The sequence below is a fragment of the Anomaloglossus baeobatrachus genome, chromosome 3 (genome assembly GCF_048569485.1).
Source record: "Anomaloglossus baeobatrachus isolate aAnoBae1 chromosome 3, aAnoBae1.hap1, whole genome shotgun sequence".
Taxonomy (NCBI): Eukaryota; Metazoa; Chordata; class Amphibia; order Anura; family Aromobatidae; genus Anomaloglossus; species Anomaloglossus baeobatrachus.
In genome coordinates, this window is record NC_134355.1 from 161,302,698 (window position 1) to 161,330,061 (window position 27,364).

At 43.0% G+C, this 27,364-nt stretch overlaps 1 protein-coding gene across 3 annotated transcripts in view; it reads left to right on the forward strand.

Moving 5' to 3' along the window:
- STXBP5 (syntaxin binding protein 5) overlaps window positions 1–23,013 on the forward strand; it is a 611,224-nt gene extending 588,211 nt beyond the window's left edge. For all 3 annotated transcript variants that reach the window (XM_075339550.1, XM_075339551.1, XM_075339552.1), the window contains 4 exons: window positions 5,446–5,611; window positions 8,027–8,138; window positions 10,504–10,721; window positions 20,680–23,013. In XM_075339550.1, coding sequence (XP_075195665.1) covers window positions 5,446–5,611; window positions 8,027–8,138; window positions 10,504–10,721; window positions 20,680–20,721 — 538 coding nt within the window. In that variant the 3' untranslated portion in view covers window positions 20,722–23,013. The remainder of the gene's footprint in view (window positions 1–5,445; window positions 5,612–8,026; window positions 8,139–10,503; window positions 10,722–20,679) is intronic.
- The last annotated feature ends 4,351 nt before the right edge of the window (window positions 23,014–27,364 follow it).

Here is a 27,364-nt window from a genome sequence, read left to right on the forward strand (position 1 = left end):
TTGGACTTTCCACATTTTATACTTTAAATCCCAATCATAAATAAGTTGGGCATAGAGGAATGTCTACATATCCTTAATCGAATCTTATGATCATCTTTTTTTTTTTTTAACTTTATTTAAATTGTGTAAACCTAACAGAAAGGAAACCAATAACTTGGTCAAAGAAGGAGACCACGTACATGAGATTTTTATATTCATATTTCCAGCAGTATACCTTTCAGATTACTATAGTGATAGTTACAGCCGCTTTAATTCAAGCTATTAAAGAAGAGAAGGAAAAATAAGGTAAGGCCCTGTGAGCACACTGCGTTTTTTACCGCGTTCTTGCTGCGGTTTTGCTGCATGGTTTGCTGCAGAAAAATGTTCATAACCTTGCTGCAGTCCTTCTCCAGCAAAACCTATGGTAAAAAAAAAAAACACCTACAGGTGTTGCATGTTTTCTGCAGCAAAAAGAATGAGCATGTCACTTCTTTTCCACAGGTACCTGCTGTTTTTGCCATAGATAATGGTAAAAAACCGCAGGGAACAACCCACGACAAAAAGCTGTAAAACCGCATGCTGTTTTTAGGTGCGGTTTGCTGCGTTTTTTTACTGCAGGTGCGGTAATCTTTCAGAGGATGTGGAATTTTCTTAAGAAAATTCCATTTTCTAGGGCGCACAGAGCCTAATAGCACAAGAAATTTATTTTCCACATTTTGCCGCCCTTAAGGTCATAAGACTTGGGGAGGGAGTGGGTCTGAAAGGGTATGTAATATAAATATTTTTAATTTATTTCTCTTGTAATTGTGGCAGACCTATCAGCCTCTGTTACAAGGGTACATTGTATAGGTCATAAAGATATATTGATTCAACACTTTTAGCATTTGAAGCTGTAAAGGCTAAAGTTATTAGCTATAAACAGGTTGTCCAGGATTTTAAAAAGTTGCCTAAAGTCTACATTGCGCTAAAATAAAGTTTACCTGCACTCAAGCAATGCCACTGGGTTGATCCCAGATGATATTGCAGTGATTACCGTTTTTTTCGCTTTATAAGACGCACTTTTGTTCCCCCAAATTTTGGGGGAAAGTAGGGGGTGTGTCTTATAAACCGAATATACGGGGGGGGGGGGTGTACATACATATATATTATACTGCAGGGTCCGCTCTTGAGCGGTGCTGGGGGCAGGTGACAGCTGCGGGCGGCAGTGTTTGATCTCCTGCTCCCACTCATATAATATGCACAGCCGCTGTCCATTAGCAGCGTGGTGCTGAAACTGCATCACGCTGAGGGGCTGTGGTAGCGGGGCATATTATATCTGCCTGCGCCCTCCTGTGATCACACATAACCCCCCCCTGTGTTAGATATGGCCCCCATGCTGCTGCCCATAGTAAAATAAAAGCTTTACTTACCTCCAGCGCTGATCTCCGGTCTCCTGCTGCTGTCTGTGATAAGGCACGCAGAGATGATATCACTCTGATCACATGACCGGCAGCAAGAACCAGGAAGTGCAGGAAGCCGGAGCTCAACTGCGAGGAGGGAGACACTAGGAGGGACAGCGCTGAGAAGGTAAGGAAAGAGTGTTTTATTTTATTATGGGCAGCAGTATGGGGGCATATCTAACACAGGGGAGGTGTGCCATCTATAGTGGCCATGGGCAGCACAGGGGGACGTGTCCCAGCACAAGGGGGCTATATTCAATATAAGGGGGCCATATCCAGATTAAGGGGGTCTATTTTTAGGATTGGGGGCTATGAGGGACATATACCCTATATGATTTGTTAGACGGACACTGGCATTATAAGATGGACCCCATTTAACATTAAAAAAAAAATAATTCTCTTTTCCTTCACCAAATTTGGGGGTGCATCTTATAATCAGGTGCGTCTTATAAAGCGAAAAATACGGTATGTCCATCAGTCAATGTTGACCACAGTACGGTAGTCAATCACAGTGACAATGCTTCAATATACGACACCTGACGGTAGTGATTGACGGCAGCAACCACATGACTTTAAAAAAAATATCACTATAGGATTGGAGATGATCGCTGAAGTAGAGTGGATTAAACAGGTTGCAATTTGTCAATTCTTTTTCCAACACTTACTGCTTTTGGGCTGTTTTTAAAAATTCCAGACAATGCTCTTTACACCTTCTTGAAATCAGCCATACATATATGGCTGTTGTTGAATGTACATGTATGGAGAGAGTCAAGAGCTGAACTCCATATACAGCAGGAACTTGCTGTGCCATTCATCTAGCCTCTAAAAGCAACAATTGGACCTGGGTCTGACAGCTGCTGTTCGTTAAACTACTTGGATGCCACTATCAATCACTCACATTGGACATTACTCATTAAATCTGGGGCTGCAGTTTGGCCACAAGCAATGTAGTAGCGCTGGATTAGGGCAAATGGAGATACCCAACTTTCACTGCAAGAGGGGCCATAGAGGGTTGTGAAATCTGCATGTTGAGATCCCATAACACTGACGTTCGCAACAGTGGTTTACTAAAACGTTGTGCTCTTGTGGCAGACATTAAGGAGTATTCTGCTCACTTTTGTTAATTTATATTTACAACATTTACCAGTTTGGATCTGCCCACTTTTATTTGCAATAATGGCCTGCCCTTTTTATTTAATAAGTACCATTTTTAAGTAGCTTGGTCACAAGAGGCATGCACTTACTTACCCATTATAGACTACCATATCAGCCAAGCCCTTCTGAAAGCCTAAGTTGGCCTTCATAGAAGATTAATTACATCATATAGTTCATTAAACTTCAAATGACCTCTGTTTTTTCAAACCAAAATTAAGCATATGCGGAATTATGTTTGGAATAGTCTGATCTTTGAAAATGGTAATATTCTTTAGCCAGTTTGTTGAACGCCATAAAGAAAGAAAAATCGAAATGCCAGGATTGAAAAAAAATACAGATCGAAAGGTAGAAAAATGTGACTTTGCGCTGCAAAAAAACCCCTTCATAATACAGCTCCTTCAAGGAAAAAATGTGTTATGATTTAGGGACTAGCAGACCTGTGAAAATTCAGTTTTTGCCGAACTTTAGCTAAGGCTGGAGTCACACCATCGTATGGCATGCGATGCGAGTGCATCGGATGCGATATGGTATTGACCCTCGGCTCCTGCTGTGCTGCCAGTGTGAGCCCAGTGTCATGCAACTGTGATACCATCTTGCGATCTGTTCACTGCTGAGGGAGAGAGTGAGTCATCTCTCCATCTCCTCCTTTGCAGCCTATGCATATATCGAACTGCATTTGGATGTCATAGACTTGTATTGGTGCGAGTGATGAGAGACTCAGACAATTGCACCATGCTGCGATTCTTTCCTCAGTCCAATTAAGCCTGAGGAAAAACTTGCAGCATTGTCTTAAATGGAGCTGAGTGCAATGCGAGCGTACCTTGAAAGTTATGTTCAGGACCCAGACTTGACCCCAAACCCCATATGGTCATAGTAAGGACAAGGGGACTGCAAGAGTGAGCAAACTGGGGCAGTTGCCCTGCAAATAAATTTGGATAGGGAATACATTTAAAATAAAAAACCTGGACTTGATGCCAGCTGTCAATTCACAGCTGATATTAACCCCAAAAGTATTACCCTGATTGAGCCAGGCAAATCGCCAGAATTGACCCATCTAATGGGTGCGCCAATTCTGTGGTGGTTGTGGGCTGCTATTTTTAGGCTGGGAGGGGCCAAATAGGCCTTCCTATCCTGATAATACCAACCACCAGCTGTCTACTTTACCTTGGCTGGTTATCAAGAATATGGCAAAGCCAACATATGTGGTTTTTGTTTTTAATTATTAAAATAATTTAAAAAAAAATGGCTTGGGATCCTCTCTATTTTGATAACCAGTTAAGGTAAAGCTGACAGCTAAGGATTGCACCCCCCAACTGTCTGCTTGACCTGAGCTGGTATCTAATAAACGCAGGAGTCCTTTTTGTTTTTCTTTTTTTTTTTTATTATTCACTGCAGTGTTGTCAACTTCCTCATACAAAGCTTTTTGATTAACTGCTCTGGAGCCTTTCAACAAACTTAAATAGCATATGAACATCATCAAAACTCCGACGCAAACTCTTTTTAAAAGTCCATGTTCGAGACTCACTCCGGTACGAACCCCTAACTTTACCGTTCGGGTTCATTCATCTCTAGTTATAGCTCTTCGAAAATGGCAATTATTTATTTTATTTTATCAACCCAGTAAAAAAAAAAAAACGTAAATTTTGCATTAGTTCTCTTATCTGTGAAATAAAGTTGTCAGTGTAATTTTACAGCAGAATAAATGCTATTAAATTGAACACAAAATTAATGGCTAAATTACACTTTTTTTGTATACTTCACCCACTCAGAATTTTGTTCCCCCTTTTTTCTGTAATTATTTTGTTAAGTAAATGGTGTAATCTAAAACTTGTCCCCAAATTAGCCCTTGGACTGCTATATCAATGGAAAAAAGTAAGTTACAGCTCTTGGGAGAAGGGGAGTAAAAAAGAAAAATTGCACGAAAATTGCTTTGGTTAGCAATGAGTTAAGGGCCATTTACACGCTGCGACATCGCTAACGATATATCGTCGGGGTCACGGTGTTTGTGACGCACATCCGGCGCCGTTAGCGACATCGCAGCGTGTGACAGGCAGGAGCAACCTTAAACCATCGCAAAAGAGACAAAAATCGTTGGCATATGAGAGGTCGTTCATTTACCAAATATCGTCTGGTGAGTAGCGATGTTGTTCGTCGTTCCTGCGGCAGCACACATTGCTATGTGTGACACAGCAGGAGCGACGATCATCTCCTTACCTCCGTCCACCGGCAATGAGAAAGGAAGGAGATAGGCGTGATGTTATGTCCCGCTCATCTCCGCCCCTCCGCTTCTATTGGACGGCTGCCGTGTGACGTCGCTGTGACGCCGCACGAACCGTCCCCTTAGAAAGGAGGCGGTTCGCCGGCAACAGCGACGTCGCAGGGAAGGTAAGTCTGTGTGACGTGTGTAAGCGATGTTGTGCGCCACGGGCAGCAATTTGCCCGTGTCGCACAACCGATGGGGGGGCGGGGTACGCTCGCTAGCGATATCAGTACCGATATCGCAGCGTGTAAAGTACCCTTTACTCTTCAAGCAAGCAACAAATATAATGACAAGCCTTATTTTGCCAGGCTCAATTTTGTTTGTTGTGACCTATATACGAAGCTAAATGGACCAGATTTTGCATGTAATTTTTTCTGTTTTTTTGTGATTTATACCATTTTTCTTGGTAGACACTATTTATAACCATTTTGATACATATGCCACAATGTCTTTGTACTACCGTATACAGTAAGCATGTGATAGAAATGTGATGGATAAATCAGAGGAATATATGGAATTATGGTGGCTTTCTAACTGTTGGTGTATATTATATGTAAATATTGCCATGTATGGTTTAGAGATTAATTTTTTTCTGCTGTTTTTTTTTCTAAGTTTGCCAAGTTTAAGGCCGCTGTTGGATGTAAATTATTTGCCGCTAACCAACATGCGGATAGCCCGAACATTCTGCTTCACGAACAATGGGCAGGCTTTGTATCTCGTCTCAGCTACGGAAATACAGAGAATTACCTACAGTCAAGAAACTTGTGAAAACTTACAGGTAACACATCCGGATAACTGTACAATTTATAACTTCAGCTCATCTTGACTAGATCACTCCACTCGGTTGTCTTTCTCCTGGTGGTGTAACTTGGTCAGAGATATGATGTACTGAGGGATTTCAATCACTACTTTAGGTTCGGAAATCTCATGAGCACCTTAATTGGGTTTGTTACTAGTGATGGGCAAACCCCACCGATGTTTGGGATCGGGAGCCTCACCTGAAAGTTTTGTTAACGTTCAACTTTGGGGCTGAAGATAATGCAAACATGCTTCTGAACCCCAAGCTTGGACTTTACTGTATGGGATGGGGCAGGAGGGCTGTAAAATAAAGAATATAGTTAATAATAAACATTGTCATTGTACTTACCGGTCCCGCGACGCTTCCTGCAGACCCTCTCAGCCACTGTCTCCCGGATGCTTCTGCTTCCAAGTCCGATCATTAACTTCTGGTGGTATTCACTGCACTGCTAGTCATGCGGCAGTCTTCGGCTTTTTTTCGGCCATGTTTCCGGTGATGTCATGGTTCACCTGACTGAACTTTGACTATCACTGTCAGCCAGCTTCTTGCTTTGTATAGACGCTTGCTCTCCCTACTTCTCACTCTGTATAGACACTTATCTGTGCAGAGCTGACATTGGTCTCCCTGCTTCTCGCTCTGTATAGATGCTTGTCTGTACAGAGTGACGAAGCAGGACTGACATTGCTCTCCTTGCTTCTCGCTCTGTATAGATGCTTATCTGTACAGAGCGATGAAGCAGAGCTGACATTGCTCTCCCTGCTTCTTGCTATGTATAGACGCTTGTCTATTCAAAGCGATGAAGCAGAGCTGACATTGCTTTCCCTGTGGACTACGCCGGACTAAGGATTTTTTTTATAATAAAGATGGAGTCTCTTATTTCTAATGAAAAAAAAAATGTTTTTTTTTTTTTTTTTTACTGTTTACTAAAAATTCATGGTGGCCATGTCTAATTTGGCATGACACCATAAATTTTGGGCTTAGTACCAGCTGAGAAAACAAAGCTGGTAATTAACCTCTTACCCAGTGTGCCACCACTATCAGAGCCGCTGAACGAGCCGGGTAAAGCGCCTGGAAATGGCGCTAAGAAACAATGCGCCATTTCCAGGGGCGGCTGTGGGCTGCGTTTTTTTTTAGCGTGGGGGGCCCAGAACGCTTGGGCCTTACCACACTGAGAATGACAGCTCCAAGCTGCCTGGTGTTACCTGACTGCCGATCAAAATATGGTGGGAGGTCTTTTAATCTTTTTAAATAATTAACAAAAAATTAATGGGCTTCCCTGTATTTTGATTGCCAGCCAAGGTAAAGCCAGGCAAATGAGGGTGGCAGCCCGTAGCCGACCTCAGTATCTGTGCTGAGAATCAAAAATACTGTGGAGTGCTATGTCATTTTTTTTTTTTTTTTAATTTATTTATTTTTACACTACTAAAAATGTGTGCGAGACCCAACAGCCAATCACATATGCTGTCACGCAGAATGGGCGTCTGTGATTGGCTGTTGGAGTAACCTGGAATCTGCCCATACATGCTAGTTTCTAGAGTGTATGGGTTGGTTTCAGGTTACTCCAACATCCAATCACAGACGTCCACTTTGTGACAGCATCTGTGATTGTCTGTTATTTTAACAGTAAAATAAAACAACACAAAGAAAAAAATATTTTATTTGAAATAAAATAGAAGACATTTAGGACTCCATCTCTATTACCCGGAAAAAAAACCTCCGACGTCCAAAGGAGAGTGAGCATCTTCAGCTGTGCTACATCTGTGCGAGGAGACAGACAGATCTGCTCACACAGACAAGCAAACACAGATTCAGCTGAGTGCTCTGAGACTTCACAGAGTGCACAGCTGAGGCTGGTCAGCTGTGCCCACGGGTAATCTCGACTGATGTCACTGCAACACTGCCAGAAAGTGAGCGCTTGTCGGTAGTGAGAGTGTGGACGTCTTGTCACATGGTCATTATATTTATTCATCTACCCTACCAAATAAAAATAAATGCAATGAGACATATTTAATAACACTATATTTATTTTATGTTGGGCTAATGCTTCAGAATAGTGTCGAACTGAAAGCTGCGTAAATTGTATCATAAATCTAGGCTAGCTCATTTCTGATGTCGTTTTATTTTCTGCCACGATTAACTATTAGGCATAAAAGTGCTAAACTTAACTTAGCCAGGCTTTTCAAGACTTTCTTATGAATTCTTACTTTTGATAAATTCACCCCCCAAGCTTGACTGGCTGATAATTCATGCAACCAATTCTTTAATGATAAATGACTCATAGAGAGCTTGATGACAAATTAATAGATATGTTTTTCATTGAATAATTTATTACCTCAATTTAAGATATACACATGACCACAATTTTTTAACTTTGATTTTTTCACCTTCATCTAGGAAATGCTAGGAGAGATGTTCACTCCAGTTGAAACACCTGAAGCCCCTAATAGAGGTTTCTTCAAAGGCTTGTTTGGAGGAGGTGCACAGTCATTGGACCGAGAAGACCTCTGTAAGTTGTTTTTTTTTCTACTTTATTTTTTGTTAGCTGTGAAACAATAGTGATTCATAGAAGGGGAACAATGAACAACATGGTAAATACACAATGTGAATTTTACATCCATATTTGTGGGTTAAAAATCTGTAATGTGTCAATGACCGCAGAGCAGATGAGATTTTACCAAATCTCATCCACACTCTGCTCAAAAAATTACAATTACTTGACACTGTGGATCACAATTGCTGATTTTAATGTGTGGAAATAATACAACAAATTTGAATGCGTAAGTTGCAGATTTTGATGCATATCTTCAGCAAAATCTTTATCGGGCATGCCTTATAGTGCCTTAAAGTGGTTGACCAGTCTTGCTATGAAAGTCTGTAGTCACTTCCCAATGTAGTTTGCATACTTCTGGCCACATTCCAACTAAACATACCAGTCTAGTCTGCATGTGATTGCATATATTCAAATAGCATACTGGCAATCACATGACCGCCCAGTCTTAGCAGCAACACCAGAGAATCCTAGCTGTGTGTGCACACTGTAAGGAGACTTTCACCACATCATCAGACTACTTCTTTATTTTAAATCTGTTTTATTGATGGAACTGTTGTCAACATACAAACATATCATTTTTGCAATTACAATACATTAACATCATTTTCTGAATGCCGGGATAACATCCAGAAATTATTAATTACTATATTTCTTGGAATTCTTCAAATTATCTTTGTGCTATTACCATATAACCATTGATAAATTATAGGTCAGAATTCCCACTTCCTTTGACTTCCTGTATCTTAATATACTCATTCTCATTGTATGTCTATTGTCTTTTGAATTATTGATAAATCTTTTCATATAAAAAATGAAAATAGAAAAATGAAGATTAATGCTCAAAAAAGAAAGAAAGAAGAGGAAAGATACAAGCATAAAGAAGAGGAAATTAGAGAGAAGGGGGGGAGAGCAAGAAAAGAAAAGAAAGGGGGGGGATGAGACTCCCCACAGTTTCTCAGTTCAAAAAGCTCGCCAAACTCTCCACAAACTCTGGGGACTCCATGCACATAATCCATGGTCCCCAAACTGTAGTAAATTTTTCTGTGCTCCCATTTAGTTCTGCTGTCAGCTCCTCCATTCTCTGGAGGTTTGTCATCTCCTCCAACCAATCCAGCACCGTAGGGCATCTAGTCTGCTTCCAAAATCGTGAAATAATCATACGGTTAGCCGCCAGGCAAAATCGCAACATGTCCCTTTTTTGTGTTTTATTAGCTCCTGGGAGCATAGAAAGAAGGGCAACCTAGGGGGACTTTTCTATTTCACCTTCGCTCATCTTTTTGTACAGGTAGAACACTGAGTCCCAAAAGGGTTGCAGCTTAGTACAGCTCCACCATATGTGTAGCATTGTACCGGTGTCTGTGCCACACCTCCAGCACACATCAGACACAGAGGGAAATATAGCATGTAATTTAGTCGGGTAATAGTACCACCTTGTGAGAATTTTAGAACTTTTCTCTTGAGCGGCGCACGCCAAGGAAAGCTTGTGGGTCCACAGGTACGCTCTGCTCCAATCGTCCTCTGGAATATCCTCTCCCAGTTCCTCTCCCCACCTGCAGACAAAGTGAGGTTTATCCACCCTATTTCTCTGGTTCAGCATTTTATAAATGAGCGAGATGCCATGTCCAGGTGATGACCCCTGTAAAATTACTTTCTCAAAAGGAGTGGGGGGTGTCCTCATCCTTCTCTCCCTGTCCTGGTACGAGAGGAAAGATTTCAACTTCATATATTCCATCCAGGAAATCTCTGTCCCTGTGGCCTGCATGGAAGTATAAATTGGTAGGGTGTGTCCCTGGAGTACGTGACCAAAACGAGTATCATCCGCCCGGGTAAATCCCCCGAATCTATGGGAGGGGAGTCCTGGGGGAAACGTCTTATTACCGAATACGGGGGTAAGTGGGCCCTGCTCCTGAGAGAGAGAGATCCCTTTTTTATCTCTCCATCCCACATCCCCATCGCTGTCCGCACGAACTCCATTCCTTTCGCTATCTGGATATCAGACAACGTCTTAATTATTCATATTTAATCCGGTTAGTTTTCATTATTTTATTCATTAAAATGATAAAATATTGGCAGATCTATGAAAATGTCTGACAAGTCGCAAGAGTTGATTTTTATTAATGCGTTCATGATCTATAATCTGTTATGGCAGATTTTCTAAATAACCCAAGCAGTAACTAAAATGTTAAACATTTGAATATTTTTCACATGTGTAGTCCTATACTTTAGTCGTCTTCAGATCACATAATACGGATTAGAAGTTATAAAACACTTGTATTGTACAATGAATAACCTCAAGGTATTTCTCATGCTTTTGTTTCAGTTGGGGAAACGTCTGGGAGACCACGACCAACTGTTGTTACGCACATTCCTGGACCAGGGGGTATTGAAGGAGTGAAAGGAGCTGCAACGGGTGTTGGTGCTGAACTAGCACGAGCAAGATGGGCTCTAGATGAGAGGGGACAAAAATTAGGAGAGTTAGAAGATAGGACAGCTGCCATGCTTGCTAGTGCGGACTCTTTCTCAAAACATGCTCATGAGGTATTAAAATTCTATTATTTCTCTTGACTGTAAGATATGTTACGTGTCTTTCTGAAACAGAAATCGTGAACAATATACATTATGCACATAAAAAAAGCCCAAAACGTTATTGAATATATTGCTATTTTCCTGAAATATTCCAGTTATCCTATATTGAACATGTTAGCCATTGAGCAGAATATACTGTTCATTAGCTCTTCAACACCTTTTACCACTGGAAGTAAAATGTCAATTATCTGTTTCATATGAGCTTTGTAATTTATGGATTAAGCAGAGCTTTCTTACTTCAGACAAGCAAGTGGGAAGGTGTATTTAAATGATTAGCCCTGCCATGGTGCATCAAGCGGTTGTACTTAGTTTGAACAGTCATTCTATCCCTTTAAACTATCTCTGAATCATGCTGGCTGCGACTTAGGAAGCATTAATCCGCTGATGGGTTTCCTTTAATAATAGTTTTTATTTTTTAAATTTAATTAGATATAATAATATTTCATTGTTGACCTTATTTACAAGTACCTCTTTAATGTTAGTTGCTAATTTTACTTGTCTATTAGCCCCTTTACCCCTGGGCATTTTTTTGGGTTTTTTGGGTTTTTTTTCTCTGTCTTCCGAGGGCCGTAACTTTTTTATTTTTCCATCAATCTTGCCTTATAAGGGCTTGTTTTTTGCGGGACGAGCTGTATTTTTAAAGAAATCCATACGTTTTACCATATAGTGTACTGGAAAACAGCAAACAAATTTCAAGTGTCGAAAAATTGCAAAAAAAAAAGGCACAATAGTTTTTGGGATATTTTATTCACCATGTTCACTATATGATAAAACTGATGTGTTGGTGTGATGTCTCAGGTCGGTACAAGTTTGAAGACACCAAACATGTATAGGTTTACTTTTAGCTAAGGGGTTAAAAAAATTCACAATTTTGTCCCATTTTCCGAAACCCGTAGTGTTCTCATTTTTTGGGATCTATAACTCTGTAATGGCTTATTTTTTGTGTCTTGAGCTGACGTTTTTAACAGTACCATTTTTGCGCAGATGCTACGCTATAATTGCCAGTTATTGCATTTTGCGCAAAATTTGCGGCGATACCAAAAGATCGAGCGCTTCTGAATGTGGCGATACCAAAAATGTATTTTTTTTTATTTTTTTAACCCTTTAATTTTCAATAGGCCGAATGGGGGGTGAGTTGAACTTTTTATTTTTTTAATTTTTTAAAACTTTTTTTTTACTTTTTTTTTTTTTTTTTTTTTTATTTTACTAGTCCCCCTAGGGGATTATAACGATCAGCAGTCTAATTGCTCTTCCATTTCTCCAGATCACAACTACGCAGCTGAGATCTGGAGAAAAGCTGCTTTACTGTCTCATGTCAGTCTGCCGGCAGTGAGAGAAAGTGACTCATCATAGCTACAGGAGTCATCACATGACCCTGTGCTACCATGGCAACCACCGGAGTCACGTGATCACGTCACGTGACTTCCGATGGGGCTGTGTAAGTTATCCTTACGGCAGCGCAGTGATGCATTTCGTTCAAAGATTTTGACAGCGATATGTAAGGGGTTAATCGGCGCGTGTGGAACGCAATTTCACTCGCGCCTTGCACGCACACGTCAGCTGTTGAAATCAGTTGATATGTGCGCGGATCGACGTGGACTGCGGGGATTAACGGCGGGGATTAACGTCACATGATCCATGATGTACCCAGTACGTCATGTGTCCTGAAGCAGTTGTTATTTATTTGCCTCTATGCACATTGTCTGAGTGATCAAGAGCATTCCCTGATGTATGCTATTAAGTCCAGAAATATTTGAACAGTGACATATGTTCTGGCGTTTCAGCTTTTTTTTTTTTTTTTTTTTTTTTAAAACCTATTCAAGATGGTTACATAATCAATATGGGCTTAAAGTGCAGACTCTCTGCTTTAATTTAATGGTACTCACATCCAAATTGGAGTAAGGCTTTAGGAACTACAGCTCTTTAATATGTATCTGCCTCTTTTTCAAAGGAGCAACAGTAATTTGATGATTATCTCAAAAGATGTTTAATGGTTTATTCCCTCATTAAGCCATCATCAATTAAGCAGGTAAAACTTCTGGAGCTGACTCCAGGTGTGTGGCATTTGCATTTTGAAGCTGTTGAGGGAACGCAAAACGTCAAAGACACTTTCAGTGGAAGAGAAACAGACCATCATTCGGCTGCAAAAAAGAATAAAGCAGAAATGTTAGGGGTGGTCAAATAAACTGTTTGGTACATTCTGCAAAAAAAAGAGCAAACTGGCAAGCTTGGGAACTTGAAAGGCCTTGACATCCGTGAAAGACAACAGTGGTGGATGATCGCAGAATGCTTTCTATGGTGACGAAAAAACTCTCCATAACATCCACTCAAGTGAAGGACACTCTCCAGGATGTAGGTGTTTCAGTATCTAAAGGTACCGTCACACACAACGAGATCGCTAGCGAGATCGCTGCTGAGTCACGGTTTCTGTGACGCAGTAGCGATCCCGTTAGCGATCTCGTTATGTGTGACACCTACCAGCGATCAGGCCCCTGCTGTGAGATCTCTAGTTGTTGCCGAATGGTCCAGACCATTTTCTTCAAAGGCGATGTCCTGCTGGGCAGGACCCATCGCTGTGTTTGACACTGTGTGACAGGGTCACAGTGACTGCTGAGATCGTATTTATTGCTGATGTGACTAAAGACTGATGCGACCAGATGAATTCTGAAGTGTACAGGGCTATTATTTTTGTGCAGATTCAACCAAATATAGCAAGGCTGATTGGACGGCTCTTCACAGTATAGATGGATAATGATCTAATACAAGCCGTGGAAGCAGCCCGGGAGGATTTCTTTGTTGCTCCATTGGGAGACCCAGACAATTGGGTGTATAGGCTATGCCTCCGGAGGCCGCACAAAGTATTACACTAAAAGTGTAAAGCCCCTCCCCTTCTGCCTATACACCCCCCGTGCTCCCACGGGCTCCTCAGTTTTTTGCTTTGTGCGAAGGAGGCAGACATGCACGCATAGCTCCACAGATTAGTCAGCAGCAGCTGCTGACTATGTCGGATGGAAGAAAAGTGGGCCCATATAGGGCCCCCAGCATGCTCCCTTCTCACCCCACTCTTGTCGGCGGTGTTGTTAAGGTTGAGGTATCCATTGCGGGTACGGAGGCTGGAGCCCACATGCTGTTTTCCTTCCCCATCCCCCTTAGGGCTCTGGGTGAAGTGGGATCCTAATCGGTCTCCAGGCACTGAGACCATGCTTCATCCACAACTCCTGAGGAGCCTGCTGGATAGGAGCCGAGTATCGTTCAGGGACATGGCCCTGCTACTTTGAGGTACTCTGTGTCCCCGTGGGGACCGCGCACAGCAACACTCCAGCATTGCTGGGTGTGCTAGTGCACCGGGGACCGCAGCGCTGACCGCGTTTTGTGCCATTAACACTGCAGCGTCGCTGAGTGTGTTTGTGTATGGGGACTACCGCGCTGACCGCCGCTGCCATTGTTATTACTGAGGCGCGGCTGGGACTGTTAGTGCGCCGGGGACTCTGCGCCGGCCGCGCTTATACGGCGGCCGCGCTTATAACTCGAGTCCCCGGCTTTTGGGCCTAGTCTCTTTTTCTTCCCGCCCCCAGCCCTGCCAGTCAGGGGAAGGGCGGGACGCTGTACAGCACGGCAGCACTGAGGGCTGGAGCATGCTTTGCATACTCCACCCCCCTCTTTATGCACAGTGGGGCACCAGTTCCCGCACTTTCTGGGTCACGCCCACGGCTCCCTCCTCTCCTCAGGACGCCGGCAGCCATTCCTGTCAGCTCCTCGGACGCTGCAGAGGGGAGACAAACTCTGGGGGACCCAGGCAGGGATTCTGGTGGCCACACAACCGCTTTAAGCGGGCGGTAAGCAGCACCTGAGGTGCTGGCCCCACTTGTGCAGAAGTGTAATTATAGTTTATATGTTTACAGGCTATACTTTACACTGTATGGTGCACACTTGATTTCTGGCTATATACCCTGTTGTGTTGCTCAAAGGAGACAACAACATGGCGCCCACAAGAAGCAGGGGTGCCAAAACACAGGCTTACTATGCTGCCTGCGCCGCATGTACAACCTCGCTACCGGCAGGTTCCACTGACCCTCATTGTGTGCACTGCTCGGCCCCTGTGGCGCTTACTCAGCCGGAGCCTCTGCTAAGGGGGGCCCAGGGGGAACAACCAGCTAACACTGTCCAGGTGACAGGGACGGAGTTTGCAGTTTTTACTGACAGACTTTCTGAGACTATGGCTAAGATTCTAGAAGCTTTGCAGTCTAGACCGGTATCTCAGACCATGGGCACTGTGGAATCACTGCCCCCTGGTTCCCCTCAGTTGGAACAACAATGTTCCCCCGGGGTGTCTCATAGATCCCAGGGTGAGGTCTCTAACACGGACCGCAGTCCCAGACCGCCTAAGCGAGCTCGCTTGGAAATCCCCTCGACCTCATCACATTGTTCAGGGTCTCAGAGGGATGACTCTCTGTATGATGAAGCGGAGGTAGCTGATCAGGATTCTGATCCTGAGGCCGCTCGCGTCCATACATCAAATGCTGGATATTTCTCCCTCGGCTCCTCCAGCGGAGGAGTCAGCCTCTCAGCAGGAGAAATTCCGTTTCAGGTTCCCCAAGCGTACAACGAGTATGTTTCTGGATCACTCCGATTTCAGAGAGGCAGTCCAGAAACACAGAGTTTGTCCAGATAAGCGTTTTTCCAAGCGCCTTAAGGATACACGTTATCCCTTCCCCCCTGACGTGGTCAAGGGCTGGACTCAGTGTACCAAGGTGGATCCTCCAATCTCCAGACTGGCGGCTAGATCCTTAGTTGCAGTTGAAGACGGGGCTTCGCTCAAGGATGCCACTGACAGACAGATGGAGCTCTGGTTGAAATCCATCTATGAGGCTATCGGTGCGTCTTTTGCTCCAGCATTCGCAGCCGTATGGGCACTCCAAGCTATCTCAGCGGGTCAAGCGCAAATTGACGCACTCACACGTACGTCTGCGCCGCACGTGGCGTCCATAACTTCTCAAACGTCGGCATTTGCGTCCTACGCTATTAATGCTGTCCTGGACTCTGCGAGCCGTACGGCGGTTGCAGCCGACAATTCGGTGGCAATACGCAGGGCCTTGTGGCTACGGGAATGGAAGGCAGATTCGGCTTCCAAAAAGTCCTTAACCGGTTTGCCATTTTCTGGCGACCGTTTGTTTGGTGAGAGACTGCATGAGATCATCAAACAATCCAAGGGAAAGGAAACATCCTTACCCCAGGCCAAACCAAAATTACCCCAACAGAGGAGGGGACAGTCGAGGTTTCGGTCCTTTCGGGGTGCGGGCAGGTCCCAATTCTCCTCGTACAAAAGGCCTCAGAAGGATCAGAGGAACTCCGATCCATGGCGGTCTAAGTCACGCCCTAAAAAGACCGCTGGAGGTGCCGCTACCAAGGCGGCTTCCTCATGACTTACGGCCTCCTCACACCGCATCCTCGGTCGGTGGCAGGCTCTCCCGCTTTTCCGACATTTGGCTGCCACAGGTAAAAGACCGTTGGGTGAGGGACATCCTGTCTCACGGTTACAGGATAGAGTTCAGCTCTCGTCCTCCGACTCGATTTTTCAGAACATCTCCGCCTCCCGAGCGAGCCGATGCTCTTCGGCAGGCGATGGGCACTCTGAAGGCAGAAGGAGTGGTGGTTCCCGTTCCTCTTCAGCAACAGGGTCACGGTTTTTACTCCAACCTGTTTGTGGTTCCAAAGAAGGACAGGTCTTTCCGTCCTGTCCTGGACCTAAAACTGCTCAACAAACACGTAAAGACCAGGCGGTTCCGGATGGAATCCCTCCGCTCCGTCATCGCCTCAATGTCCCAAGGAGATTTCCTTGCATCGATCGATATCAAAGATGCCTATCTCCACGTACCGATTGCTCCAGAGCATCAGCGCTTCCTGCGCTTCGCCATAGGAGACTAACACCTTCAGTTCGTGGCACTGCCGTTCGGCCTGGCGACAGCCCCACGGGTTTTCACCAAGGTCATGGCTGCAGTAGTGGCGGTCCTCCACTCTCAGGGTCACTCGGTGATCCCTTACTTAGACGATCTGCTGGTCAAGGCTCCCTCTCAAGAGGCATGCCAGCACAGCCTCACCGCTACTCTGGAGACTCTCCAGAGTTTCGGGTGGATCATCAATTTTCCAAAGTCAAATCTGACACCGGCCCAATCGCTGACATATCTTGGCATGGAGTTTCATACCCTCTCAGCGATAGTGAAGCTTCCGCTGATCAAGCAGCGTTCACTACAGACGGGGGTGCAATCTCTCCTTCAGGGTCAGTCACACCCCTTGAGGCGCCTCATGCACTTCCTGGGGAAGTTGGTGGCAGCAATGGAGGCAGTCCCTTTCGCGCAGTTTCACCTGCGTCCTCTTCAATGGGACATCCTACGCAAATGGGACAGGAAGCCGACGTCCCTCGACAGAAACGTGTCCCTCTCTCAGGCAACCAAAGCTTCCCTTCGGTGGTGGCTTCTTCCCACTTCAGTATCGAAGGGGAAATCCTTCCTACCCCCATCCTGGGCGGTGGTCACGACGGACGCGAGTCTGTCAGGGTGGGGAGCAGTCTTTCTCCACCACAGGGCTCAGGGTACGTGGACTCAGCAAGAGTCCTCACTTCAGATCAATGTTCTGGAGATCAGGGCAGTGTATCTTGCCCTTAAAGCGTTCCAGCAGTGGCTGGAAGGCAAGCAGATCCGAATTCAGTCGGACAACTCCACAGCGGTGGCTTACATCAACCACCAAGGCGGAACACGCAGTCGGCAAGCCTTCCAGGAAGTCCGGCGGATTTTGATGTGGGTGGAAGCCACGGCCTCCACCATCTCCGCAGTTCACATCCCGGGCGTGGAAAACTGGGAAGCAGACTTTCTCAGTCGCCAGGGCATGGACGCAGGGGAATGGTCCCTTCACCCGGACGTGTTTCAGGAGATCTGTTGCCGCTGGGGGATGCCGGACGTCGACCTAATGGCGTCCCGGCACAACAACAAGGTCACGGCATTCATGGCACGATCTCACGATCACAGAGCTCTGGCGGCAGACGCCTTAGTTCAGGATTGGTCGCAGTTTCAACTCCCTTATGTGTTTCCTCCTCTGGCACTGTTGCCCAGAGTGTTACGCAAGATCAGGGCCGACTGCCGCCGCGCCATCCTCGTCGCTCCAGACTGGCCGAGGAGGTCGTGGTACCCGGATCTGTGGCATCTCACGGTCGGCCAACCGTGGGCACTACCAGACCGACCAGACTTGCTGTCTCAAGGGCCGTTTTTCCATCTGAATTCTGCGGCCCTCAACCTGACTGTGTGGCCATTGAGTCCTGGATCTTAGCGTCTTCAGGATTATCTCAAGAGGTCATTGCCACTATGAGACAGGCTAGGAAACCAACGTCCGCCAAGATCTACCACAGGACGTGGAAAATATTCCTGTCATGGTGCTCTGCTCAGGGTTTTTCTCCCTGGCCATTTGCCTTGCCCACTTTTCTGTCCTTTCTTCAATCCGGATTGGAAAAGGGTTTGTCGCTCGGCTCCCTTAAGGGACAAGTCTCTGCGCTCTCTGTGTTTTTTCAGAAGCGCCTAGCCAGACTTCCACAGGTACGCACGTTCCTGCAGGGGGTTTGTCACATCGTCCCTCCTTACAAACGTCCGTTAGAACCCTGGGATCTGAACAGGGTGCTGATGGTTCTTCAGAAACCACCGTTCGAGCCAATGAGGGATATTTCTCTCGCACGCCTTTCGCAGAAAGTGGTTTTCCTAGTTGCAGTCACTTCACTTCGGAGAGTGTCTGAGCTAGCAGCGTTGTCATGCAAAGCCCCTTTCCTGGTGTTTCACCAGGACAAGGTGGTCCTGCGTCCGGTTCTGGAATTTCTCCCTAAGGTGGTATCCCCCTTTCATCTCAATCAGGATATCTCCTTACCCTCTTTTTGTCCTCATCCAGTTCACCAATGTGAAAAGGATTTGCACTTGTTAGATCTGGTGAGAGCACTCAGATTCTACATTTCTCGTACGGCGCCCCTGCGCCGCTCGGATGCACTCTTTGTCCTTGTCGCTGGCCAGCGTAAAGGGACACAAGCTTCCAAATCAACCCTGGCTCGATGGATCAAGGAACCAATTCTCGAAGCTTATCGTTCCTCGGGGCTTCCGGTTCCCTCAGGGCTGAAGGCCCATTCTACCAGGGCCGTGGGAGCGTCCTGGGCCTTGCGGCACCAGGCTACGGCTCAGCAGGTGTGTCAGGCAGCTACCTGGTCGAGCCTGCACACTTTCACGAAACACTATCAGGTGCATACCTATGCTTCGGCGGATGCCAGCCTAGGTAGGCGAGTCCTTCAGGCGGCGGTTGCCCACCTGTAGGACGGAGCCGTTACGGCTCTATTATGAGGTATTATTTACCCACCCAGGGACTGCTTTTGGACGTCCCAATTGTCTGGGTCTCCCAATGGAGCGACAAAGAAGAAGGGAATTTTGTTTACTTACCGTAAATTCCTTTTCTTCTAGCTCCAATTGGGAGACCCAGCACCCGCCCCTGTTTTTTTGTGTACACATGTTGTTCATGTTGAATGGTTTCAGTTCTCCGATATTCCTTCGGATTGAATTTACTTTAAACCAGTTTATAATTTTTTTCCTCCTTCTTGCTTTTGCACCAAAACTGAGGAGCCCGTGGGAGCACGGGGGGTGTATAGGCAGAAGGGGAGGGGCTTTACACTTTTAGTGTAATACTTTGTGCGGCCTCCGGAGGCATAGCCTATACACCCAATTGTCTGGGTCTCCCAATTGGAGCTAGAAGAAAAGGAATTTACGGTAAGTAAACAAAATTCCCTTCTTTTAAGGCAAAGAAGTTAAATGTTCTGCAATGGCCAAATCAAACACCAAATCTCATTCCCATCGAGCTTCATTTTACATACTTAAGACACAACTTAAGGCAGAAAGACCCAAAAACAAGCAACAACTGAAGTCAGCTGCAGTAAAAACTTGGCAAAGCTTCACAAAGAAGGAAGCCCAGCATTTGGTGACATCCATGGCTTCCAGACTTAAGGCAGTCATTGCTATAAAGTATTAAAAGTGAACATTTTATTTAGGGTAAAGTTATTTTTTCAAATTACTTTTCAACCTCTGACATGAGGAGGCTTTGTAGAAAAATGGTTGCAATACCTAAACCTTTCACAGGATATTTTTGTTCAAGCCGTTTAATTAAACCTGAAAGTCTCCACTCAGCCCTAATAACAAAGATTCAGTCACTGTCCAAATATTTCTGGACCGAACTGTATTTCCCCTGGAAAACTCCAGTTTAAGCTATTATAGGCATGCTCTTGTCCTGTTTTTGTTTGCATTTCTGCTTCAGTTTAAGTCCCAGTGGTCCAATGATCATCTATAATTAACCTAATTATTGGAGATGTGATGTTTATTTTATAAAGATTCAAACTTAAAGGTAATCTTTCACCAGATTTTTGCAATTTAATTTGAGAAAAGCATGGTGTAGGGATAGAGACCCTGATTGGTTTGATGTTGCTTACTCGGCTGCTTATTGTAGTTTCCGTAAAATCAGTATTTTGTCATTGCCGGGCTAGTTGTTCTGTGTCATGAAGTACTCCTGCTCTGTATAACTCCGCCCCACCAATGATTTCCAACTCTCTATCAATGTACAGCAGTGTACACAGCTGTCAGTCAGTGCTGTGGGCAGGGTTACACTGAGAATTCAGAGAACTGCTACATCTGCAGCAGAGAAAACAGTGATTTTATCAAAATGAAAACATGCAGCTCAGTAAGGGACACATTGCTGGAATCTGTCCTACATCATGCTGCTTTCAATTACATAGCAAAAACCTGTTGACAGCTTCCCTTTACTAATGTCTTTTGACAGTAAGTTAAAAAAAATGTTTTCTTGATACAAATGTTGTATTCTTTTTTTTTATTTTATTTTATAGATGATGATAAAATACAAAGAAAAGAAGTGGTATCAGTTCTGACGCGCCAGACCCAAATACATCTATTTTAACTTCACTGGGAAGGAAAATTTTAAACACAACCTGCATCCACTTTCTCTCCATTTCTTTCTGCTGGACAGTTGGGAACAAGGGTTGAACATTCATCTTTGGTTACTGTTTCCTAGCACAAATCATATACTTTCTGACCTCAGTGTCTTGGTATGAACTGAGGAGCATTACATTCAAGAAAATAGGAACAAACTCAGTATTTGTCTCTAAGCTGGGGTTAGGTGACAAGATTCAAGATCTAAGGAAGCGTTGGTAAGACGGCACAAGATTGAGCAGTGAAAAAAATATTTTTTTTTTAGTTTCATTTTTCTGTAGGGGGATTTTTTTATATATATATTTTGTTTATTTTGCCTTTGACAGATGTTTCACTTCTCTGAAAATAAGAGAAGTTGTATCTGGACAGTTTGTTTTCAACCTCTCTTGCTTGACCACAAATATCACTTGCTCTTACATGGTATGGGACATGAAACCGTTCTAAGACTTGGGGCTAACTGCACAAGTGAGGTAATCGCAAATCATTCATCTTTTGACTGCGCAAAGATTTCCAAGGAGAAGATTCATTGTTCATCCTTTGCGTTATACTCCACTCATATCAAGCTCGACATAGGATTGGTATACTGTTCATATGAATCTTTTTGGCTGAGGTTTTTTTTTATTTTATTTTGTTTTATTTTTTTGTGTATTACAATTTGTTTGCCTAGTAAAAATAGGCCACTGCCTCAGTCACTTGTTTCGTTACCCACCCAAGAATTTTTCTGGTTGTTACACCAAATAATTCTGCTGTTTCTCTGTTCACTGGGGGCGGGTGTGCTGCAGCTAAGACTAGATTGTGGAGATATCTCCAGCCAATATGTGTTTACTGTTTGTTAAAAAAGAAATAACTTATGTTTGAAAGAAACTGCTAAATTACAAGATGAATTTCTGGACCAGTTTTGTACACATTTAGCATCCTTGTTTTAGTAGATTTTAGGAATATAGCAAATTGAGCTGAGGCATTAATAGGACTTGATGTCAAACATTACTAGCATAAATTATTCACTAAGTTAAAAGAAAAACCACAGACTAAAGTACACGGCACAGATTATTATTTTATCTGAATAATCCCAAATTTCATTATATATACCAAAGTGTGTCTTGCAAAAGACTGAATAACTTGCCGAAGGCTCAGCTGATTTCATGAAGGCAAATACACTGTAACCCATATCAATTTATTACTTTACTGTTAAAGCAAAAAAACCTATTCCATGGGTTACATATTTAAACAGTTAACCCTGTTGTGTGAGAGTAATAAAGGAGGTACCAAAGTGTGTCTTGTAAAAGACTTAAGATGCCTATACTGAAGGCTTAGCTGACATAGTGATAAATTCCCTGCGATCTATATCAAACCAAGAACAGAATGTTATCACAAAGAATAAGAAAAAGCTCTTTTGTGTGAGTTATATATATTTAGACCTGCTACACACACACACACACACACACACGCACGTTCGCGCGCGCATGTGTGTATGTAAGATGTACACTTGCACCTCATTAAAAAATGTCACTTCTTGCCTAGAAGTAATATACTTCTTTGATTCAGTGTTAAGAGAAGAAATTATATTAGAAGCTGAAATGTCTACTTGAAAACAAAGTGCGTATCATACTACTGTGCAGTGAGGGATAGCGTTGGGGTGTTTATAACATGACCGGAGCCACATACCAAATGATTGGTGAGATGTCTTATTTGTGTCCTTCCCCAACTATCGACCTGACTCTTTTTGGCTGAGGACGACCATCCATTTATTAATAGTTCATTTCTTTTAAGTGCCTATAATAGTAACTAGGAAATGAGGAGACATTTCTGTTACAGCAGCGTTGTACATTTGTAGTTGCATGTTCAACTCCAGTATTATCACGTTTTGGCGCATGCAAGTTCTAAAGATATATTTTTCTATTTATTTTAACCTTTTAAGTGGTTGTTGACCACAAATGTCTCTCTGGCATGGCGCAGTCATGAACGGACTTATGTCTCATGATTGTGATGTCATTTCTGTACATTCAGTATAATAAATACACTCCAATTTCAGTGGTGAGGGAAGCACTGCGAGTAAGCACCAAGTTAATTTTATAAGAAATGCAAACTAATTGTGTATGGTCACCAGAGCAGTGCAATATGTAATAATGTAGAAAAATAGAGGAAAAGTGATGAATTTAGTATTATTTATCAGATGTTTGTTAATATAAATTTAAGGTGTTTTTCTTGTAATTATAAAGAATTTAAGCATTTGTTTATATTTTTTTTTCTTCAAGATTCGAGATAAATATTTTGCTACCAAGCACATTTCCAAAATCCCTAAAGTTATCAAACTTGAATATCGTATTGATTTGTCAAAATATGTACAGAAATGTCCACCAATTGGGCTCATAGAAATATTATTTTTAAGCTATTATCGTTTAAGGCATAGCTTCCTAGACTTGTGATCATGATAACTTCATTTTATATCACACATGGACAACTTGTGAATAAAAGGTGACACCGAGGCAGTGGATTTCCAAAAAGATCACATCTATTGGTGGCCTTAGAAACTATATATAAATGTGAAGGCTGTGTACCATTCATTTTCTCCAGTAAAATTCACTGCTTCCTGTCAATATACTAAACTCAAATACTGGGACATTATAGGTATTGTTCTGCTTCACTTACCTGTCGTAAGCACATACATTAAAAATAAAATAAATGGCCATATGGTTACTCCATTTATAGATCATAATGGAATATATTTTGGGTTAATTAAATGCCAAGTTGCAGTTGAAAAAAAGATGATTTATTAGAAAACATTGTTTTGCCATTCTTTCTTCAGGTCATGTAAAGCTGTTCAGTGTTACTTTTACATCCATCATAAACCATACTCTGTACATGGCACTAATTGTTTCATCTCGACCGTTACATAAGTTATCGGACATTTTTGTTCTTTTTAACCTGCATTTGAGGATGTGGCCTCCTTAATTTACAAGAAAGCCGGTAATTTTACTAAATGTACTGACTACCCGCTTGTGAATTTACAAAGTGCCTCAAATAGATCACTTCTCTGAGTGAAATAATAGGCGTAATAATATTAGATGAATCCCCAGAATGGCTGATTCTGTTTTCATTTGTTCGATTGTAAGGTTTCCACCTGTACTGTTCTCATTATACACATGGATATAATGTCTGACATCTGGAAAAGGGAATTCAGTGTTGAGTGTATATGTAATATATATTTCCAGAAATCAAGCTCTTTATTTTATTTAATTAGAAAAGTTGACATAAGTGGAAATACTTCCTTTTTATACTCCCAGTTACACCATTGTACACCCTTGCCGTACCAAGCATTCTCTAATTCATATTGATTTGTTTGCCCATTTGCACTCGATAATTTGTGCAATTTCCTGTATCCAAGCAATCATTACAATAACTGGACAGTAAGATGAAGAAGGAAATTCTGGCTCGATGGGTTAATCCATTCGTTCATTATGATAGTATGTAGCTTCCTGGGCAACGTCGGTGATGAAAATGTCTAACAGTTCAGTCTTTTGGTGTGAAAAGTAATTTTCAAGATTTGGATGCTTTTGGGGACTTTATTTTTTCATGTGCAAGTATTTTTGGGTAAAAATAATTTTGGTTTCATTTGAAATTTCAATACTTTAACTTTTATAAGCTTTTTTCTTTTTTTCCCATCTGCGCATTGGTAGCCGCAAAATGAGTTAACTGTAAATGTCTGCTCGTACTGATAAGTCGTTTGTAACTCTTGACTTTTTCTGAGCTCTTCACAGCTGATTTAAGACCACATCGAAGCTCAGCTTAACTGTGCTACAGTCTGTGGTTATGAATCAGCACAGTGGAGTTCAGAAAAAGATGAGCATTACTGACTGATGAATTAACTCATTCTGTGGTCATCCCTGTGCAGGAAAATAAAGAGCCAAACTGCTAGATTAGCAAATGTTTTTAGCCTAAACTACATGCAGGTAAGTGAAAAAGAAATTACAATATCCTATCATTTATGAGCAGTTTTTGTATAAATCAAATAAACCATTTTACACAGGCTTGACTCCGGCTAAGCAATCTCCTTGAAGAGGATCTCTGTAATACAGAGCTCCAGGACTAGCAGAGTACAAGCCTTATTGGGAAAAATATTCTTGGTTCCGTCATATGATTTGATTTATTCGAGGTCAATTATTTGATGGAAGTCTTGTTAAATATATTGTTCTTTTGGGTTCTGTACTAATTGTAATGTATAGTTCATATTACAGGAATTTCCCAACAAATTTTAAATTTATTTCAACATATACCTGTTAAGGGTTTTCTGTGATCAAATGTTATTATTTTGGATTAGGGGTGATTAATATAAACATTTGATAAAAGAAAACTCCTATAATAAATGGTTTGATATAGGTGTCCTTAGTGTTTGCACATTTTTTTAATATCTGGGAATTTACACTATGTATCATTTAGCTTAGAGCAAAAGTAAGTCTAGCGATCAGATAGTTTCCATTATTGCTCATTGCAAGATTCAGCATGCTTGGATAAGCCAGAACTCTAAAATGATGACATAAATATAGAAAGCCTTAGGGGGGCTTTGCACGTTGCGACATCGCAGCAGCGATATCGTCGGGGTCAAATCGAAAGGGACGCACATCCGGCGCCGGTAACTATATCGCAACGCGTAAAGCCTAGAAGCACCGATAAACTATCGCAAAAATGTCGTAAATCGGTGATCTGTGTAGTGTCGGTCATTTCCAAAATTTCGCTGCAGCGACAGCTACTATGTTGTTCCTCGTTCCTGTGGCAGCACACATCGCTGTGTATGAAGCCGCGTCCCACCTGCAATGAGGAAGGAAGGAGGTGGGCGTGATGTTTAAGTCTTGCTAATCTCCGCCCCTTCGCTTCTATTGGCCGCCTGCCTTGTGACGCCGCATGACCCGCCCCCTTAGGAAGGAGGCGGGTCGCCGGCCAGAGCGACGTCGGAGGGCAGGTAAGTCCGTGTGAAGCTGCCGTAGCAATAATGTTCGCTACGGCAGCTATCACAAGATATCGCATCTGCTACGGGGGTGTGGACTATCGCGCTCGGCATCGCTACAATCGGCTAGTGATGTCGCAGAGTGCAAAGTACTTCTTAGAGTTATTACACTCAGTATACAAACATCAAATGTTGCTTGTGTTTTTTTTGTTTTGTTTTTCTTTTTTAAAATCTAATTGTTGATCCTGAGTTAACAGGAAAACACAAAGCCTATAAAACTTAAACTCTGAATCAGGAAACCTCTTTGAGGGGTCCCACGAGTCTAATAATTTATTGCCTCTTACTTCTACTTCACATTGGCAGCCCATTGATATCTGTTGCAATGCTTTGGGTTACCATAACATTAATTTCTTTTAGCATCAGGGGCTCTTTTGTTTAAATTAAAACACATTAAGAGAGTTCAAATCTGACTACTTTTCAAACCGGTCACATACTTGTTTTAGCATCATGGTGAATGGAATAAATATGCGTAGGCTGCACAAGTATTAAAGGGGTGGTTCACCCATATTTTTTATTGTCTAGATCGATATTTTATTGAGAAACAAAGTTTCTCTCAAATACCTTGTGTTGGCAATAGTGCCTGTGAGAGGCGCTATTGCAGACCGCTGCTCCCCGTCCAGTGACGTACCAGTCCAATGCTGCCTCGTCACATCCGTGCAGCCGGCTGCATTCTGAGCCCATCTGCTCCCTCCTCCCTCCTCCCTCACAGCACGTCTCTTGCTTGCAGCGTTCTGCGAGGAGGGAGGGGGGGAGCAGGAGACGCTCTGTGCTGGCAGGGAGGAGGAGGGGGGAGCAAATGGGCTGTGACAGCAGTGAAACACCGCTCACAGCTCAGAGTCTGGAAGAATGCGGCCGGCTGCACGGATGTGACGAGGCAGCATTGGACGGGTACATCACTGGACGGGGAACAGCGGTCTGCAATAGCGCCTCTCACAGGCACTATTGCCAACACAAGGTATTTGAGAGAAACATTGTTTCTCAATATAATATCGATCTAGACAATAAAAAATATGGGTGAACCACCCCTTTAATGAGTTGTGTAGACACGCATGATATGTGAGTGTATGTATAAGCAGTTGATCATTTAGCGCTTAAGTAAAAATTTCACTTTTCAAATTTTAACCATCCACCCTGTGCAGTCGGAACAATGAAAGCCATAGATAATTACTTTACCTATTCAGCTAAAAGACAATGAATCAATAAGAAGGCATCTAACAAGTATGTGAAAGGCAATTAAATGTTCTATTAAATATTCTGTTTTGGATTCACTTTAAAAACTCCTATTTTACCACTAAGCTAGTTTTGGGAGTTTCTAATTCATAAAAAAGAATTATTAATTACTTGCAACATTTTAAGAGGTACAGACATAAATATCCAGGCTATAAACTATTAAAGGCATTCTGAGGGAACAAGTCACATGGCCTTATAACTTGCGCGACAATCATAACGCAGTGCTTGTGCTGACTGTCGTTTCACATGACAGTGACCACTGCATAGAAATACATCCTGCCATGCTCAATTCGGGAGAGCCGCCTGCCAGTCAGACCATTGCATTGCGATCCTCGTCCAAGTTATTTACT